The 19,338-nt window shown below is 40.8% G+C and overlaps 1 protein-coding gene across 2 annotated transcripts in view; it reads left to right on the top strand.

Annotated features, from left to right (window-relative positions):
* The window catches only part of LOC308300102 (nuclear pore complex protein Nup155-like), a 35,878-nt gene extending 19,311 nt beyond the window's left edge, over window positions 1–16,567 (top strand). For both annotated transcript variants that reach the window (XM_080743869.1, XM_080743870.1), the window contains 11 exons: window positions 207–345; window positions 3,236–3,371; window positions 4,195–4,348; window positions 6,873–7,132; window positions 7,883–8,012; window positions 8,449–8,562; window positions 8,980–9,100; window positions 9,920–10,030; window positions 11,097–11,233; window positions 11,936–12,042; window positions 14,471–16,567. In XM_080743869.1, coding sequence (XP_080599995.1) covers window positions 207–345; window positions 3,236–3,371; window positions 4,195–4,348; window positions 6,873–7,132; window positions 7,883–8,012; window positions 8,449–8,562; window positions 8,980–9,100; window positions 9,920–10,030; window positions 11,097–11,233; window positions 11,936–12,042; window positions 14,471–14,609 — 1,548 coding nt within the window. In that variant the 3' untranslated portion in view covers window positions 14,610–16,567. The remainder of the gene's footprint in view (window positions 1–206; window positions 346–3,235; window positions 3,372–4,194; window positions 4,349–6,872; window positions 7,133–7,882; window positions 8,013–8,448; window positions 8,563–8,979; window positions 9,101–9,919; window positions 10,031–11,096; window positions 11,234–11,935; window positions 12,043–14,470) is intronic.
* Window positions 16,568–19,338: the final 2,771 nt, after the last annotated feature.

Genomic DNA, 19,338 nt, shown 5'->3' with positions numbered 1-19,338 from the left:
TTTTCACTAGCTTGGGTCCCGGGCAAACATATCATTTCTCTTTTGGGTCGCAAGCTAAAATGTTTTGGAAGACACTGGTTTTGCCTTATCACTGATTTTCAGTGGCCATGAATGACAATATGAAAATGTAGGGTATCCTTAGCCCAAGCCTGGTATGAACCCTGTAAATTCTGGTTTCCATTTCCTCCTTGCTCCCTCCTTCACAGGCTAATGAGTTGCTGCAGTCCTCTCGGCAGATTCAGAACAAGGCAGATAAAGAGAGAACCCTAAGAGAGTCACTACGACTGTACCAGCAGATCAGCCACCACACAGACCTGCCCCTCGTCTGTTCTCAGTACAGGCAGGGTAGGAAAACACACACACACACACACACACACACACACACACACACACACACACACACACACACACACACACACACACGCGCACCACTGCTTTTTTTCACTCATGTAGTTGGTAATTGGTATGTATGTTACAGTATGTTTGGGTAACTCAGGACGGTAAGAGTAAGAGCGCTTGTTTTGTCGTTCACCACACACTAATCACCACCAGATGGCGACGCAGCCATTCAATAGTGAAGGCGCTGACGTCACTCGTTTGCGACTCTCTTTCTTTATTTACTAGCCTAGCCTAGCCTAGCCTAGCCTAGCCTAGCTTAGCTATTAGCTCCATTGTAGTCACTTGGACAGGGCGTTTATCGTGGGCTTGCACATTCACCACGGCTTCGTAACTCGCGCGGCGCTCCGCCGGCCGCGCGGCCCTGGCCCGCTCTTCGCGGCCACTCGCGCCTGCGGCGCTCGGGGGCGAAGAGCAGGACCAAGGTCCGCTGGCCTTCGCGCCGCTTGCAATGTCGTGGACAATCGAGCGGCTCCGCCTGGAGGACGACAGGACGTTGTTATGGCGAGCGCTTGCTCCGCCCCGAGTGCTCCGTTTCTCGACCGTCCTGTTTCTCTAACAAACCGTGACATGTATAATAATCGGCTACACATTATTGTGTATCATTAGTTTATGCTTTAACTATTGAAAAATAGCAGATATACAAGCTCACAGCGCGGCACCGAGTGCCGCGCTGCGAGCTTGTAGATCTGCTATTTTTGAAAAATCGTGAAAATTAGAATTTTGACCCGATTCTATAAGTGTCAAGAATCCTTCAAAGGTTTTTTGAAAAACCTACCTATGTTTCTATGTCAGCAATCTGGCCAGCCATCGTCAAAGAAAATGTACTTTTCACTTAACTGGAGCTCAGTTAGTCTGTTCTTGAGAGACTACTATGTCAGTGGTTCTCAAACCTTTTCATGTGAAGGACCCCCAAACTGATATTTATTTGGCCACGGACCGCATCTCAAAATATTTAGTTCCAGGGACCCCCCAGAAGCAAAATTTTGAGTTACAAACGTTCGCTTTGAAAACACATATATTCAAAGATTTGCACACATTTTCACGACTTTTTCAAAAATAGCAGATCTACAAGCTTGCAGCACAGCACTGTAAGCTTGTATATCTGCTATTTTTCACTGGTTAAAGCATTCAATAATTCTAGGCCTAAATGGGTTAAGATCCTTCTATCTTGTAAGCTTGTATTTATTGGTTCAATGCCTCTTTTGTATTATCTTGCCTACTGCAACTCTAAGGGACATTTCACTTTTATAACCCTTTTGGTTTAATTTCCTCCCCTCCCACGCTTTCGTGTGCACCCCAGACAGTTTTTCAGCTGCTTGCTTCAATATTTGATATTCAATCCATTACATTCTCCAACACTAAACTCCTCATCTCATTAAACACGGCCCTACGTCTCATGACTGATATTGTCCTTCTAATGAATGTATCGACCTTCATTTAATTTGTCCAGCATTAGAAACCGACCCCTGGCCTGCCCAGAAATCACTCTCACATGAAGTTAGCCGGTTCTTTCTACCTCTTCCTGTGTATCCAGAGCTCCAATTTATAGGGGACAAGAATGCAATGATCAAAAGAATAATGTCCTTTGTACTTTGACATTTTTGCCCACATCAGAAGACACACAATTATATACTAGGGCATTCACGAATAGTGATTTTTAGTATTCGAATTATTCAACCTCAAAGTATTCGAATAGTCTAATATTCGACAGGACTGGCTAAACTGGCAAATATTAAGTAAGCAAGAGGCGGACATTGTGAAAATAGACGATCTACATGTAGATCTGCTATTTTCACAATATTTATCTGCGGAACCAAGTGCTTGTCAGGGAGGGGGTCCCCAGTTCATATGTTTATTTTGGGGGTCACAGCATAAAAAGGTTTGAGAACCCCTGGTATAGAGCATTAACACATTCATCCACCAGGGGCATTGACAACTCATTCTTATGACTTCCTATCTAGGCAAGCTTTATAAACTATATCTTTTTTAACTTTTTCGCCGCCGTTGACAGTCCTCACCGTCATTGAAAGGGTTAATACCATGGCGCCGTTGACGGTGAGGACTGTGAATCTTACTGTATATACAGTAAAGATATTATTACTTACTTAATGTCGCTCCGGTCCCGCTCGCATCGGTAATGTCGGCGATTTGTTTACAACGCACGTTGGGCGTGCACGCGAAGTGAAGCTCCTCAATGTTAAGTCAATGGAGAGGCCCATAAAGAAACTTCATTTAAACAAAATAGCCATTTTGAGACATTTTGCAGCAGATCTAAATGTAAACAAGGCACAAGGCAGGGCGCAGCCATCTTGCCTCTTCTTGTCCCACACTGTCATGTGACTAGATGACGTAATCGTTGCCGTCAAGTGATAATCCAAAAAAACAAAAACAACCCCCTTCCAGCCCTTCAAAATAATAGCGGCGGCCTATGGAGGAAACCGCGTGGCACCGAGGCACCAAGCAACCTTCAGATTAAGAGGCACTAATTGTGTTAAAGAGAAAACAATAAAAATAAGCAAATATTCGATTCCGGTGAACAACGTCGAATAGTGACTTTGATATTCGAATATTCAAATATTTGTTGAACGCCCTATTATATACATCTGCTTCTGCATTTGTAAAGCAACAAAACAGTGTAAGATATTAGGATAATGAAATAACTATTTGTAAAATGAAGGTTGATCTTCATTAGAAGGAAACAGTCATGAGAAGCCAGGACGTGTGTTTACAATGAGTCTAACATGAAGTTTGATGTTGCACAGGAATGGAGTGTGCAGGTGTGAAAATGACCCCAGAAGTGAAATTCCCCTTTAAATCTTTCCCTAAATCCCCCCAGTTCGTTTCTACGAGGGAGTCCTGGAGTTGTGCCTCACGGCAGCAGACAAGAAGGACCCCCAACGTCTGGGACCCCACTTCTATAAAAACGGGGAGCCAGAGGAGGACCGAGCCGGACAGATGGCATGCCAGGAAAGGTAACAGGGAAAACGGTAGAATAATTAGGATTGTATGAACTATGGCACTTATAGTAGCTGATAGCTACGAATAACCCTTTACAGGGTTCCCACGGTCATGAAATTCCTGGAAATATTTTGAAATTAGAAAAATATTTTTCCAGTACTGGAAAAGTTTTGGAATTTATCAAGGGTCCTGGAAGGTCCTGGAAAGAATAGCTATGCATTGTCTTTGGTTATTGATTTTGTTAATACCTCTGAAATTACAAATTAAACATGGGCCAAATCGTCAAATATTAGAGGCAGAAATTGTGAAAATAGCTGATCTACATGAGCATGTAGATCTGCTATTTTCACAATAGAACCGTGTTTTACAAAATTCCTCAACTCTTAGTGCTCGTCAGGGGAGTTAATTATGATTATTTATTATTTTGAACCACTGGCCTACACTACCTGTCTTTGGGCATTGCGCATTGGAGTAAGCGACCTGTTATTGAGCTGAATTATTGTTATATATTCTGGGTTAAATATTCTGGAAAAGTTTTGGAAAGGTTTTGGAAATTAATTGGTAAAAATGTGTGGGAACCATGCCTTTAACACTCTCTCTCTCTCTCTCTCTCTCTCTCTCTCACTCACTCACTCACTCACTCACTCACTCACTCACTCACTCACTCACTCACTCACTCACTCACTCACTCACTCACTCACTCACTCACTCACTCACACTCTCTCTCTCTCTCTCTCTCTCTCTCTCTCTGTCTCTCTCTCTCACTCACACTCTCTCTCTCTCTCTCTCTCTCTCTCTCTCTCTCTCTCTCTCTCTCTCTCTCTCTCTCTCTCTCAGATTGTCATGTTATAAATGCATCACAGATACCATGCAGGAACTGGTGAACCAGAGCAAGGCTGCCCCTCAGTCTCCTAGTGTCCCCAAGCAGCCTGGACCACCGGTTCTGACATCTGACCCCAATATGCTTAGTAACGAGGATGCCACTGCGCATGTGAGTAAAATGTATTATCTATGCCCTTTAATATAAAATTAAGGCTGTTTTATTAATCCCATGTTTGTCCATATTTATCATGATTAATCGCATATTTTGTATCTGTTCTGTTTCTACCTTAAACAGATATTAATACTCATATCAACAACTTTATGCAAATTGAGCATGTTTATTATTATCGGAACAATGATATATGCTGTCCAGAATCTTCAAGTAACTAAAATAACAACTTGAGAAAATATCAGTTTCCATTAGGACAGATTTAAATTAACTTTTATACTTGGCATTTAATCACTTAAACCCCAGCATCCCTTGATCCCTATTCTGGGGGGAACATTCACCAAAAATAGCTTTGTGAGCTTGTAGATCTGCTATTTTTGGTGAAGAGAGTTGGTGTATGGAAAAATAACTCGAGTACAGCTATGTTTTACAAAGCATGAAGGGTCTAAGACAAGTGGTTTAAATGAAGTAACATTGATGAATTCTAAATATTATCAAAGTATTCTGAGGCACCCTAGACTGGCGTTATGGCACCCTAGTGCACTTTGAGAAACCCTGCTGTAGAGACACTGTAATGGCTTGTTGGAGGAGATATGTGCGGCACAAGGCATATATATGCCCAAACGGGAGTTCGCTGGCTGCTGCAATCGTCTTGCGTGCACTGTCAATGGTCAGCGTGCTGACTTAACCCATTAGACCTAAGTCCGCCTGGGAAAAAGCCTTAAAAACCTATGGCCGATTGGAAAAATACCCCTAAAACCTGAGATTTTATGGAAAACTTCACAGAGGTGTCAACGTCTACTAAAACATTTATTTCTCAGCCTCTGTAGCAGCTAGAAACACAATTTCAAAACTGTTTGATAGCTTACACCTTTGGCTTTCATGGGAAATTACTTGTCATGGTCCAGACCTTTATCATTCTTTTAAGAAAAATCTGCAAACTCAAATATTGTAATAAATCTTATAAAACGTCTAATAAAAAATACATTTCTCAGCCTATGTAGCACATAGAAACATAATTAGCAAATATTTGAGACCTTACACCATAGGCCTTACACCATAGGCCACCACTTTGACAAGAAACAACAATCCACCAGCCTTTATATTGAATATTTCAATTCTTGTTGTTCCACCAGCCTTTATATTGAATATTTCAATTCTTACGAGCACCCAGCTCAATATTGAAACTTCATCGCCCCTGCTTTACACCACACCAATCCACCAGATTTTATATTGACTGTGTCGATTCTTGTTTTTAGCTCCATTTAACGGTAAATCTGGCGAGCGACATTTGTCATTATTATTATATGTGCGTGCGCACGTGTGTGTGCGCCTGTGTATGTGAATGAATGAACCATATCATCATAATCATTTTATAAGTGTTATTACCTCCAGATAGCTGCGAATCTGTTGTTCTGGAGTTTGGGGTTGACTCTGTGCTGCAAAGAGTCGGGTCTCTGAAATTAGCCGTGTCAAAGTGCGTCCGTGAAAAGTTATCCAGTCCTGATGAAATCCATGAAACACTTCTTCTTCATCATCGTCGTTGTTTTCAAACATATCACGTAACAATAACAATGCCAATTCCAGCGGGCCTGGTTTGCCTTCGCTCAACGCGTCTTCCATTTCGCCGCTATGAGTAGCTGCACTGGGTTTCTCCGACAAATAAAGTTATGTAAAGCAAAAAAAAAATCCCAGAATGCTTTGCGGTAGTCAGGGAAGCATACGTCATCGCCTCCTGATGCATTTCATTGGCCACGAGACCAGAAGAGGGTAAAAACTACAGGAAACGCATTTTGCGTTCCCGGTCTGAATGGATAAACAGCATTTTGCGTTCCCGGCCTGAAAGGTAGAAACGCATTTTGCGTTCCCGGTCTAAATGGGTTAATATTCAATGCTCCACTCTCAGGCATTAGGGCTACTAGTTGGCGGAGGCGCTGCGGCAGCCGGCAGAGCTGGCAGACAAGCACAGTTGCACTTACTGTGCACTGGACTTCACTCAGTTATCACAGTGCACGGAACATGGTGTGGGTTTGGGCTAGCTCTGGTCCATAGCGTTAGAAGTAGTTAAGAACTCCTAACGCTATGGACCATAGCTAGTTGTAGGCGAAGTGCCTCTCCTCTGTCTTCATATTGTCAGCGTATGCGACCGAAGCCCCCACTCCCCATCAAAATAATGTGCTGTGTTCCCGGAGGTAACGGTGATTATTGAGTCCAATAGTCTCCAGTGAGCACAACTCTGGTTTTCAGCCCCAAAACCTCTGCCACTTTGGCTGTCTTGTTTACTACTAGCGGCATCTGGCGTGTCTGTGCGTTTGCTTCCTGATTGCCAAACTACGGAGGTTATATTGTGTTTAGAGTTCTGGGAACCCAGAGACACATAAATTAGTTTCTTCATTTTGATCAGATTGTCTTGCCCACATTGTATAAAAATATATTGGTTGTGTGGAACACTCTGGAGAGTTACAGTAATTCTGGGGTAAAGGATCCACATGAATAATGTATTTCGATAATTTTGTTTTTGTAGTTTGAACAGATGCTAGGTCTGGCCCAGAGGTCTCAGGATGAGCTGTTTCACATAGCCCTCTACAACTGGCTGATCCAGGCTGACCTTACTGATAAGCTGCTGGAGGTAAATTCTCCGTTCCTGGAGGAACACCTGATGCACATGATAAAGCAAGACCAGAGTAAGGTGCGCAACATGGACCTCTTGTGGCGTTACTACGAGAAGAGCCGCAGCTTTGGAAAGGCAGCCCATGTACTGGCACGCCTTGCCGACATGTACAGGTTGGCACCTCATATGTCTCATATGTTAAACACAACTGTGTACTTAATTGACCAGATTCCCAGGCCCACTTTTTTTTACGCTCTTCACTAAATAATGTACCATCTACAAGCCAGTGTTGTACCCGAACGCGTTCAATGAACGATCGTTCACGAAATCGTTCATATTTTGGGCGAATGTGAACGGACCGTTCTTTATTTCCGCTTGAAGTGGTTGTTGACGCTCTCATTCTGGCGTTCATGAACGGCGCCCTTATGCTTGTTTGTGCCGTGCCCGCGGTCGCCTCGTCTTTTTATTCACCAGAGAAACTGTCCACTCTGAGAGTGGGCGTGTCTATGGTCTGGAAGCGGGCTAGAAAAAATAACTAAAATAGTTCATTTTTGGAACCATGAACTTTTAGTTCAAAAATCTGAATTATGAACGATAAACTGAAATAGTTCATTTTAAAAATGGTGAACTGAACTTTAAACTAGTTCATATAGAAAGTGAACTTTCCCAACACTGCTACAAGCGCACAACTCATCGAGTTGTATGTGTTATGTTTTCATGAGCTTTGTAGCAGTTGTGAGCTTGTAGATATATTTTTGCTGAAGAGATTTGGTGTAGAGTGGACCAAGTGTTAGCCCTGGCGGACCCTGGTTAACAGAGAATTTAAGTGGTTAAGACTTGAAAGTCGAGAATTGTGTCAAATGTAACCTAAAGCCCAGGAAACGTGAATGTATTTGCTTCTATGTTTCTCTGTTAACGTGCAGCACTGAGATCTCCCTGCAGCAGCGTTTGGAGTACATTTCTAGAGCCATCCTGTCTGCTAAGAGCTCCTCCTGCATCATCGCCCAGGGGGCTGACGGAGAGTTCCTTCATGAGCTTGAAGAAAAGATGGAGGTATGCAGGGCCACATAGAGACCACACTACTGGACATCTACACCAGTGGTTCCCAAACTAGTTAAAACAGCTCTCTACAAGCTCACAGCGCGCCACGTCACATTGCATTGTGAGCTTATCGACTATTTGACTATATCCGAATGTATATAGGGTTAAAGTGGTTAAACTGATACCGATAATTGATACTATTAACTCATATTGCTGGGGAACCCCTGGAACACCCTCAAGGACACCTAGCAGTCCCCAAACCCCACTTCTGAGAACCACTGATCTAAACATCCTCAGACTGAAATGAAACATCAGCATTTGTTCAAGACAGGCGGCTAAAGTTCCTTTCAAACAAGGTTTCATCGCAATCTGGAGATAGACAGAGATGTGCAGATGTTCACACCATAATGCGTCTTTGTTCAAGATGGTAACTGTTTCCTGTCCCTAGGTGGTTCGTATCCAAGTACAGATCCAGGACACTTTGTCCAGACAGTATTCCCAACATCCCTCAGTGAAGAATGCCATTTCACAGTTGGACTCAGAACTTCTGGATATCACTAAGGTGAGGTGACACATGTGGAGTCTGTCTTACATGGACCTTCTGTATCCATCGTTATGTGTACCTTATTTTATTGTACCTGTTACCTTAACGTATCCCCCTGGAACTCCCTCAAGGACCAATGGGGGTCCCTGAACCCCAGGGTGCTTAGTTCCTTGTTACTAATTCTCCCCTGTGGGATCAACACAATACAAATGCATTTATACAACTAATATCTGATCAATAGAGAGGGATACAGGTCCAGTGGGTACCTAAACCTTGTAGGCACCTCAATTTTAACTCTCAAATACCTGGAGTCGCGTTAGATTTTCAGGTTTAGATGTTCAGGTTATCAGTATAAATAAGCCTACTGCTGTGTATTCCTTAATAACCTTTTTTCAAATGAGGAAATGGTCATAAACACTGTGTTCTTGGTTGTAGCTCTATGGAGAGTTTGCTGACCATTTTAAGTTGTCGGAGTGCAAGTTGGCCATCATTCATTGTGCTGGACACTCGGACCCAATTCTAGTGCACTCACTGTGGCAGGAGATCATGGAGAAAGGCATGTATAATCTCTTAAAGTGTGCTTTCGCTGATTTTCGTTTTGTGAATCTCGTTATTTTGTTGCCAAGAACATAGGAGGAGTCCATCATAACCGGTGCTGTAAACCCCTCACCAGCCTACTTAAAACATGTCATTTTATGTTGGCATAGGCTAGTGTTGGATTTTGAATAAAATTACATTTAGTTTTAGTATATTTGAGTCATCTCACAACGCATTGTGAGCTTGTAGATCTGCTATTTTCAGACTGAATCTGCCGGCCATTCCAGGACATATCCCAAACATTACGTTTATAATTCAAGTCAGTGGGCATTCCGCAGTACATGTGGAGAGCCGGGTTTCTATTTTCTGCTGCAGTGCTCAGATCCAGTCTAGAAGGCCGCCTACTGTATCCGGTAATTTGAAAACACATACTGGCTTGCCTCGCACACCGACTGTTTCTGTATCCCTTCTAAACTGGATGGCTAGCAAAATGCAGAATGAGTAACCGTGGGCCAGGAAAGGACAGCACTATATTTTTTATAGCAGATCTACATGCTTACACTGCATCACTTACTCACTTTGTGAAGCTTGTAGATCAGCTATTTCCGCTGTTTTCAAGAAATGTGTTTAAAGTATAAAATGTCAGTAATCTGCCCCGTGCAGTTTGTGATTATGAAGCCTAAATGGCAAACAGAAATTAAGTTTGTATTCATATGTTCCAGTCTTCAATTTTAAAACAATTAAATTGTTAATCGCAATTATTTGTGTGACAATTAATCGTCAATTTAAATTTGTAATCGTGACAGCTCTATCATGGTGTGCGTATCCTGTGTTTCAGAGCTGGCTGACAGTGTAGCCATGAGTCCTGCAGACAGAATGAGGGCCCTCAATTTAAAACTGGTGTCGCTAGGAAAGATCTATGCTGGAACCCCCAGATACTTTCCTCTTGGTAAGTATTCAAACACCTATAGTTTTCCTTTCTTAGCTTGAAATTTAATGTATTATAGACCTGCTTCGAGTCTTCTGAATCTGTGTTTACTCATAGGACTGAACATGTATTGGGACTTCAGAGTCATTGAAATAACTTTAGGTAGAAAGAATTTTCAAATATGCGTTTCTAAATGAATTTTCAACTAAACATCACTGTCATACTGTATGTAAAACCAAGAAATGCCAATTGCATTGTAGCTGAAAATCTCTGCATGTAAAATATTTTTTTCAGTGTTGGTTACTGTTAGTTACACCAACACTGTTTCTGTTAAATAGTTTTGCACTTGGATGTGAAGCATTTTTGAAGATCACCATGTTCATTTAGTCAAATGGTACGACTACCCCAGGCAGTTACTCCCACACAACACTAACCAAAACACCCACATGCTGCCAGAAGCAGATTCACATGATAGTGGATTGAAAGTGGATACACTTCTTGTCAGCTACGCGGCACACATGACAATGTGCGGTCACTCAGTGGCAAAGTTGAATTCCCATTACTTAGGTACCGGCTACACGGAGCTGGATATTTCTGAAGCTAGACATTTCTTTGTGCGGTTGGGGCTTGCAGCCACACGAAGCTTGATATTTTCTGCCGCGAAACTGGATATTTTTGTAACCGGATATCCGATTCACTGGATCCGTGTAGGCATGGAACCCGGATATTTAAAGACTACTCTGTGTGTGTGCTTGTCCCCCTAGTGGAGGTCTGGGGACTCAGATTATTTTAGACCTAGATATCTTTGTCATGTGGACCTAGATATTTTACTATGTGGATATCTGAAAAAACAGGAATATGGATATGAAATATCCAGCTCCGTCTGGCCTAGGCCTTAGAGATACTTCTTACCACAACCGAACTCTCTTGCAATACATTTGTGTTACTTAAAGTAGCAGAGTTTATGCTCCATCTTGTTTTTATTTACATTTTCAGGGGTGAGACCTGTCACTATGGTACAGCAGTACCATAGTCTCTATTAGTATACTAAAAACATTGACACAAATGATCTGTCTTTGTTTCTTAGAATTCCTAGTGAAGTTTTTGGAGCAGGAGGTGTGTAAGCTGAACTGGGACGTGGGCTTTGTCACACACACCATGCAGGAGATTGGAGTACAGTTGCCTCGCCTGCTGGAAGTCTATGACCAACTCTCCAAAACACGGGTATACCTGTCAAATCATCAGTCATTAGTAGTAGTTGTAAATTATAGGGCTGGGTGATATGGACACAATCAAATAATTTTGACCAAATAATACCTTAACACATTGACCGCCATTTTAACATACCTCCGCACTCCCACCTGCCATTCGTCTCCATAGACTTCCATGTAATTGGGTGTGCACGGATCATGCACACCCATGCCTAGATAATGCACCACGTGTGTCCACATTGCTCACAGCTTTCAAACAAAAAAAATCCGAATGGAAATCCGTTCAGGCATTCATGAGATAACAGCCACTATGTTTAACAAAGATGGCTGCCAAAATGGCTGCCATGCTTGAAAGATGGGGTTGCTATGGGGGTTAAACATGCAATTTCGCGATTGCTATCATGCCTACTCCATTTTTTGGGGTAAAAAAAAAATGAAAAAAAATTTGTTTTGATTTTTTTTTTTTTTTTTTTTTTTTTTTTAATTCTCGGGTAATTCTCGGGACTATCGGGCCTGGCGGGGAAAGACATTGGAATAATCTCGGGACTATCGGGCCTGGCAGGGAATGAGTTAATATTATGACGATATTATGTTTGACAAAAACATATTTGTCTACTTATTAGCATATAACGACAATATCTAGTCTTGTATCATCAGATATAATTGCATTACATTGTCTCATGTGGCATCATCATCTCTGACTCTTCATCTGCAGGATCCCTGTTGGCAACGCCTTAAGAAGCCCCTCCACCTGATAGAGTGTATCCATGTGCTTCTCTCTGGATATGTGGATGACCCCAGTACAGTACCCACATATGACAGGTACTCATCACTCTCAAAGAGGGCAAAAACCTACAGGACAGTAGATGAAAGGCCACCTACATGACATGGCAGATTGAGAAACCACTTCCCATCTAAAAGAATTAGTAATTATTAATCATTTCGGCTGCTAACGTGTTAAAACAAGCTGTAGTTCTTATTCTTCTTTTCTTAAATAGGGGCATAACCAGTTAAAGAGAGCAACAGTTAAAGAGAGGTGTGGCTTTACCATTGTGTTTGAAACAGGTTATGTTTCTAACAGTCTCCATTTGAGGATTGTTTGTGTTCTCATCAAATAGATCCCACAGCTCCCTTATTGCCATGGATTTTCTTTCCTTTTTCCCCTAACTCGGTTAATAAACACTTTCAGTGAAATTGTTAGCTGCGTGTCTCAGAGGCGTGTTATTCCAAAAGGACGCATTGAACTTCTATCGAAGTGTCTGGGGGACGCACAGCGGTTTACCCCAAAACAAACATCTACCGTCGAATCACAATCTTTTTTTTACCGTCCCTGCTTCTACGAGGTCTGCTCTGAATCGGTACTGACCATGAAGTTTTAATTTGCCATACTTAAAGGGGCACTCCACCACTTTTCAACCTATGTTCATATAATTGGTCCTCACTCAAAAATAGCTTTTTCTTTTTTTTCTTTTCTCAGAGGAGGGCTGTGGGCAGGTCAGAAACCCATCGTCTTGTGACATCATCGATTGCCAATCCAGCTTATAAAAACTGCAGGCTTTCTATTCCTGAAAAGTTGCAATTTTAAAGTGGAAGCCATTGTTCTCGCGATAATAAAAATCTAAATATTTTTTTCAAAAATATTGATAAAACATTTTTTTGGGAAAATGATGATGTCACAAGACGATGGATTAAAAATCTAAATATTTTTTTCAAAAATATTGATTACATTTTTTTTTTGGGAAAATGATGATGTCACAAGACGATGGATTCTGAACTTCCCACAGCTCTCCTAGGAGACTTGGACCGAGTAGAAAAAATTGTGATATTTTATCATGAACATTAGTGAGGACCTATTATATGAAGACATGTTGAAAAGTGGTGAACTACTCCTTTAAGTGCAAGCACTTATCAGTACACTGCAAAACAATGTATATCAGTCCCACCCCGACATTCTCTGTTACTGTAATCTATGCATGTGTGCTCAGCTGAGAGCCCGACCGCGTAAAATGACACCACGCCGTGGACTCATTTTACGCAGCCATACAACAGATTATATATTAAGTATAACAATAGCATAATTATTTGCATTCATCGAAAGGACAGTGACATCGTCATTAAATGGGCTGCTTGGAACACACCCCAGGCAGCTTCGCAAATCTGTTCAAAGGAACTTGAATGAGAAGAGAAGGCAGTTACTACTTGTTGGCACTGCCATGTCCTGTAAAATCCAAGCCCTTCTCTGGTTATTTAACTTTTCAAGAATGCTTTTTCTTTTTTGTAACCTTCAATACAGGACACCAGTTTACCACTATTTCACAGGTACATTTTATTTTGGTGCCATTTACAGTATCTGTTGTATGTATCTATTATATGTATCTTTTCAGATACATTTACAACATAATATAACCATAATTATAAGCATTATAAGATCAATCTTAAGTTAAAACTCTTGTCAAACATTTGTCAAAAACAAAACATTTTATTTGGGAAGCATAGAATCTCCCCCCACACACATTGAAAACCTAGTAGTATACAGTATGTCATTGTGTATTTAATGGATTTTTTTCATATAGCTTCTTGTAAACCATGTTTTTTCTGATCTATAGACCCAGTACGATACAAAAAGAAACTATCAGCTTTTCAGAATTAGCCATTAGACAATCTCATAATGCGGCACATTGTGAATTGTCTATGTTGGCTGCGTGACAAAGTCATGCTGCCAATTTACTAATTCAGGGGTCTTCAGCAGGGGGTCCGGGACCCCTAGGGGGTCCTCAGAGTTACAACAGGGGGTCCTCCAAATCTCTGTGTGATAGAAACTTTTTTTCCTCCTCTTTTATATTAACCACTTGAACCCTAGCGTCCTTATTCTTAGAACTTTAGCCAAAAATAGCAGATCTACAAGCTCACAACGCCTCGTGCTGCGAGGCGTTGTGATGCGAGGCGTTGTGAGCTTTTAGATCGGCTATTTTGTGGCAAAGAGGTTTGGTGTAGAGGGGAAAAAGAGCAGACTACGTACAGAGTGAAAGGTCAACTTTATTAAGTATTGACAGTTCAAGTGGTTAAATATCTGAAAACACAAATTGACATGAATCCAAAATACACTGATGATTGTGCCGTCAAACGATGAAACTATATGGTATATATATGGCTTGGGGGTCCTTGCTTCATCGCTCTCTCGATTAAGGGGTCCCTGGCCTGAAAACGTTGGAAGACCCCTGTACTAATTGATTGACTTATTCTATTGCAGACGGCGATTCACCAATGTGTGTCTTGACAACATCTGTGGTTACCTGGTGGAGCTGCAGGGTCTCAGCCCAAACTCTGCCTTGCAACAAAACATTGGCAACTTCAAGTCCTTGCAGGCCAAGCTGGAGAAACTTCACTGAGGTTCTGTCTGTGTAACATATGAATACACCATCAAGGACAAATGATAGACCACTGGAGCTTACACAGTTGGCCTACATTAAACAGAACATTTAACAACAATACAATCCAACCCATTCCCATCCTGTCATACACATTTTCAGTGTTCATACAGTTTATTATATATACGTGGACGGTTCCAAGTATTCAATAGACTTGTAATACTGATTACTGATGTTGATGGCTGTTTTGCAGATTCATCTTTAGATTGAGTCATTCTGCATTCAATGTGCTCAACAGGTGTTCAGCTTTTGAGAAATTGTGTGCCACAATACACCCTGAACACGTGTTGACATAAGAAAAGCACAAAGTTAAAACCCAAATGTTTTGTTTTTTTGTTTACCACAATATTTTGTACCGTGAAATCACAATTTTATATAATTCAGCCACTACTGTCAGGGCTGCGGTTGAGCATGTTGACTGCAAAAAGGCTCATGTTCAAGTCAAGATCCCTTGGCCTGTTGAGCAGTCACGCCATAATGGACTAGTTGATTGTTTGCCGTGTCTCCCTGAAAACCATTACAGTACCAGACTTGAACATTATTCAGTCCTTAGACATGCCATAAAGTATAATGCGAGGTCAGAACAGAGAATGTTACAATCAGGAATAAGTCTGAAAGGCTAGTATATACTAGGAAATGAGTCACAATGTTTGCAAGCATCTATATGCATCCAAAACAGTGTATTGTTTTCCTTATTGTTCACATTGTTGTAAAGCAATATTATGTATGATAGGTTTGTTTGCCAGTGGCCATAGTCATTGACTTCACTGATGACTCAAGATCCCATAGTCTGGATGTTTGGACGGTCATGCCGCGGTTGATTGGTTGGTTGTCAGGTAGACATTGTGAAGATTACCATATTTTACACCATATTGCAACATTGAATTGCATATACTCATGGCCATTTGGATTTACAATGCAGTAATGTGCACCAAGGTAGTTGGAAAATCATATCACAGTTTTCTTTTTCTCTCCCAAAAATAGGCTTTTTCTCCGCCTCTTTTTGGCTGTTAGAATACACTACAGTAAAATCTCCTGTCACACCAATACCTCACTGGTGTTTGGTTTGGCTGCTGTAGTAGACATGTTTTGTAACTTATTTTCGTATACATTTATTGTATGTCTAATCACTGCAAAGATATTTCTTAGAAAGAATGATACAGCTTGCTGGATGTACATGTAGCTTTTCCCCCCAGACATTGGTGTCTGTAAAAGAGCCATTTGCAAATGTACGTATTTGACACTTCCTCAGATAAATATAGAATTGAGAATTTAGACAAATTGTACATGATATTTGGATTTGAATGCATTAGTTGAATCTAGAGTTAAATATTCAAATACAATTGACAAAGAAACCTTATTTCCTTGACTCAGTTTAATTTCTCCTGCTTACCCAAGATTGCCTCTGTTCTCTATGTTTATCTGATCACATCGATACCTTCATTTTGTTGTGCTTAGTAGGCTCTGTGCATAAAGTTAGTCCAGTGTTTCCCGAAGGTACCATAGCCGTTAACTGTTGATTTTCCTCTAGCCCAGTGGTTCTAAAAGTGGATTCCAGGGACTTTGTGGGTTCCTTATATGTCTGTAACTCTTAACAGTATACAAACTGAACCAAATGGAGTTAAGGGTAGACCTTGAAATGTAAACATTTTAGAAACACTGCCCTGGCATGTTTAATTGGCTCTGCACCAGGTTTTCACATGCTAAGCCAATGAAACGGAAGCTATGGGAAAATAAAGCGGACCGGGAAGCAGATATGCCACCTTCTGGAAACTACAGTTATGTACAACCTATTAACTGGTGCGTTTGTGATCCAAGTGTTTTCAGAGAGAAAATGTAAACTGAATACAGTTGTTACATCTGGTGCTTTTCAAATTGTATACAGAGAACTTTGGTCTGCAGTTTTTTAATTAAATACTTTTTTTTACAAAGACATTTTTGGCATTGTTTTTACTTTATCAATGTGTATTAAAATAATAAAAACTAAATTCATTATTAAACCTCATTGTGTTCATTCAAATCTGTCTGCTAGTGGTCAGCTGTGAACAAAATGTTTATCCAGTCACAAAGGACTATTTTGCATATTTTTTTATCAACAGGAAGCAAATATTCAGGGTTTATAATTGTACTCAATATCCTTGGTGTTTGTTGATATAATTTGGTTTAATTGAAGATGATTAGTAATAGTCTTCACTCTTCAGGCTTGCTTTATCTCATCCCTACATTGCAGTAATTAGCCAGTAGCTATGCCCCTCGCGAAAAAGCTTTTGTCCAATGCTAGCTTAGCAACCGGCAGCTTGCCAAGGCTGTTGCCAAGGCAAACCTTGGCAAGCAGGAAGTTATTCTAAGCTAGCATTGGACAACAGCTTTTTGGGAGGGGCATAGCTACTGGCTAATTGCTGAGGGGCTCCTCTCTAATTATTCAGGCACAAAAGTAGAGGATATGATGTTTCATGTTTAGTCTTTTCGTAAAGTAAGCAAAGCAATTTGGATTTCAAGGTCCTGAGTAATTTTGGAGAAAATGTTTAGAAAGATTTAAGTGGTTACAGAAAACATATAATGACATTGCCATGATAGATGCCTGCCCATCACAACTGCAAACCATTCATATACAGTTTAAATACTTTACATACACAGCAGCTGCAGTATACGTTTATTGTTGCTATCTGCATCATTGGATTGATGAGAAAAGGTAAAGTGAGGGAAACTTAATTTCATGATGACTATCAAGTTTATTAACATAAATGCTTTTTCTTCTGCAAGAATTACCCATGCAGAAATTATGCAGGTATAGGAGGCTGCAGCAATATACTGATTGAAGATGGCTACCTCCACTATTAATGATGAAGTGTGGATAGTGTTGGTGATGCATAAAATAAGATGAGTCAGCCAACAGACCAGGAACACACTGGCTACACTACAGCCACCACACACTTGGCCGCTCTCACTTGCATGCTTGAACTGGGCTTAGCTGGACGCTGACTGAGTCGTTGAACATTTGGTGGGTTGTACAACTCTGTTCTCTGCATTACAGTAGCTTCAGTGTATATGGGAGGTACTATGACCTGAATCATGCCTTGTAGGTTTGCCTGGTAACTGGATCAGGATAGAGATCTATGGTTCCCAACCTTTTTTGAGCTATGGACTGGACCACTATAGCATATTTCAAGCAGTCGTCATGGACCACCCCACCTCCAACGATAGGAAAAACACACCAATTTCTATTTTATTATAAATTCTTAATATTTAACAGCACACTTAACTAGCACAACTAAGTCAAGCCCTTAAGTCATTATTTCATTTAAGTCCTGTCCCCCAAACTATTAGTTCAAAATAAGTCTCACATTTCATGGTCTAATAAAATATTATTCAAACATATTTTAATACATTAAAAAAATGTACAATAGAATATATATATATATATATTATATATATATATATATATATATATATATATATATATATATATATTTTTTTTTTATATATATATATATATATATATATATATATATATATATATATATATATATATAAACACCTGTAATTATGCCATGGACCACTGAATGAGAGACAGTGTATACAGTCTCTGTTGCTCTCATTCACACCCTATGACCAATACATAATGCGGAATACTGAAGATCGCAGTGACGCAGTCACAGCTGGCAGCTGCTTGATTCCTTACTGTATAGTGCAAAGAAAGTGGATCACATCACTCCAGTTAGATCTTTACTCTGGCTCCCTGTCTGTCAAATAATTGATTTCAAAATACTACTGTTGGTTTATAAAGCACTGAATAGTTTATCATGAGGTGGGTCATCTGGGACAGGTCTGCCTTCTGAACCCAGTCACAACTGCACTGTCATTTCATTGTCTTATTCTTCTGTTTTAAATCTTTCATAATGTTTATTTTTGCACTCACTTAATGCACTGTTATGTCTTGATGCTTAATGTTTTGTGTAGAGCTCTTTGGTATTGCCCTGTTGAAATGTACAAATCAACCGGCCTTACCAGACAGCAAACCGGCCATCAGGCAGAGTCCTTGCAGTTGTAGCCTACTAGTCTGCACCCCCATCACTCTTCAGGGACCATAGGTTCTGGCACCAGAGAACACTGCTGAAGAGCCTAGAGAAAAATGCAGTCAAAAGATCTCTGTGAACCATCGGTCAGCGATGTCTGCAACTGCATGGTGCCACTGCCATCAGTGATTTCAGTTATCTCCAAATGTGGGTGCTGTTAGGTGAATAGGTTGGCTGGCAATGAAGCAAATGTAGGTGTACAAATTTGATGACTGAAGCAAAGTAAGACATCCTTAATAATGACTTCTCATCTGGGGGTCCTCCCCCAGAAAATATTTAACATTATGTTAAATTGATTAGTAATTGCCAATCATCCTGGCGAATCCAGGAGCATTGAGAAGCCTGCGCAATGAACGTGGACAATCAGGCGAAGTGACCGGTTACCGCTGAAACAGTGCCCAAATTTGGAGATGACTGACATCACTGATACTGCGGCCTATAGCTTACTATGGATGCATCTCCGCCATGGTAACAGCCGCATGCTGAAACAGCTGCCCAAATGTGGAGATGACTAACATCACTGATACTGCTGCCATGGTAAGCCACATGCTGAAACAATGCCCAAATTTGGAGATGACTGACATCACTGATAGTCTGGGTTCTACAACATTACT

This window comes from Nannobrachium achirus (genome assembly GCF_963921795.1).
Source record: "Nannobrachium achirus genome assembly, chromosome: 15".
In the NCBI taxonomy this organism is placed as follows: domain Eukaryota; kingdom Metazoa; phylum Chordata; class Actinopteri; order Myctophiformes; family Myctophidae; genus Nannobrachium; species Nannobrachium achirus.
Note: the sequence above shows the minus strand (reverse complement) of the source record. Positions and strands in the feature narration are given on the sequence as shown.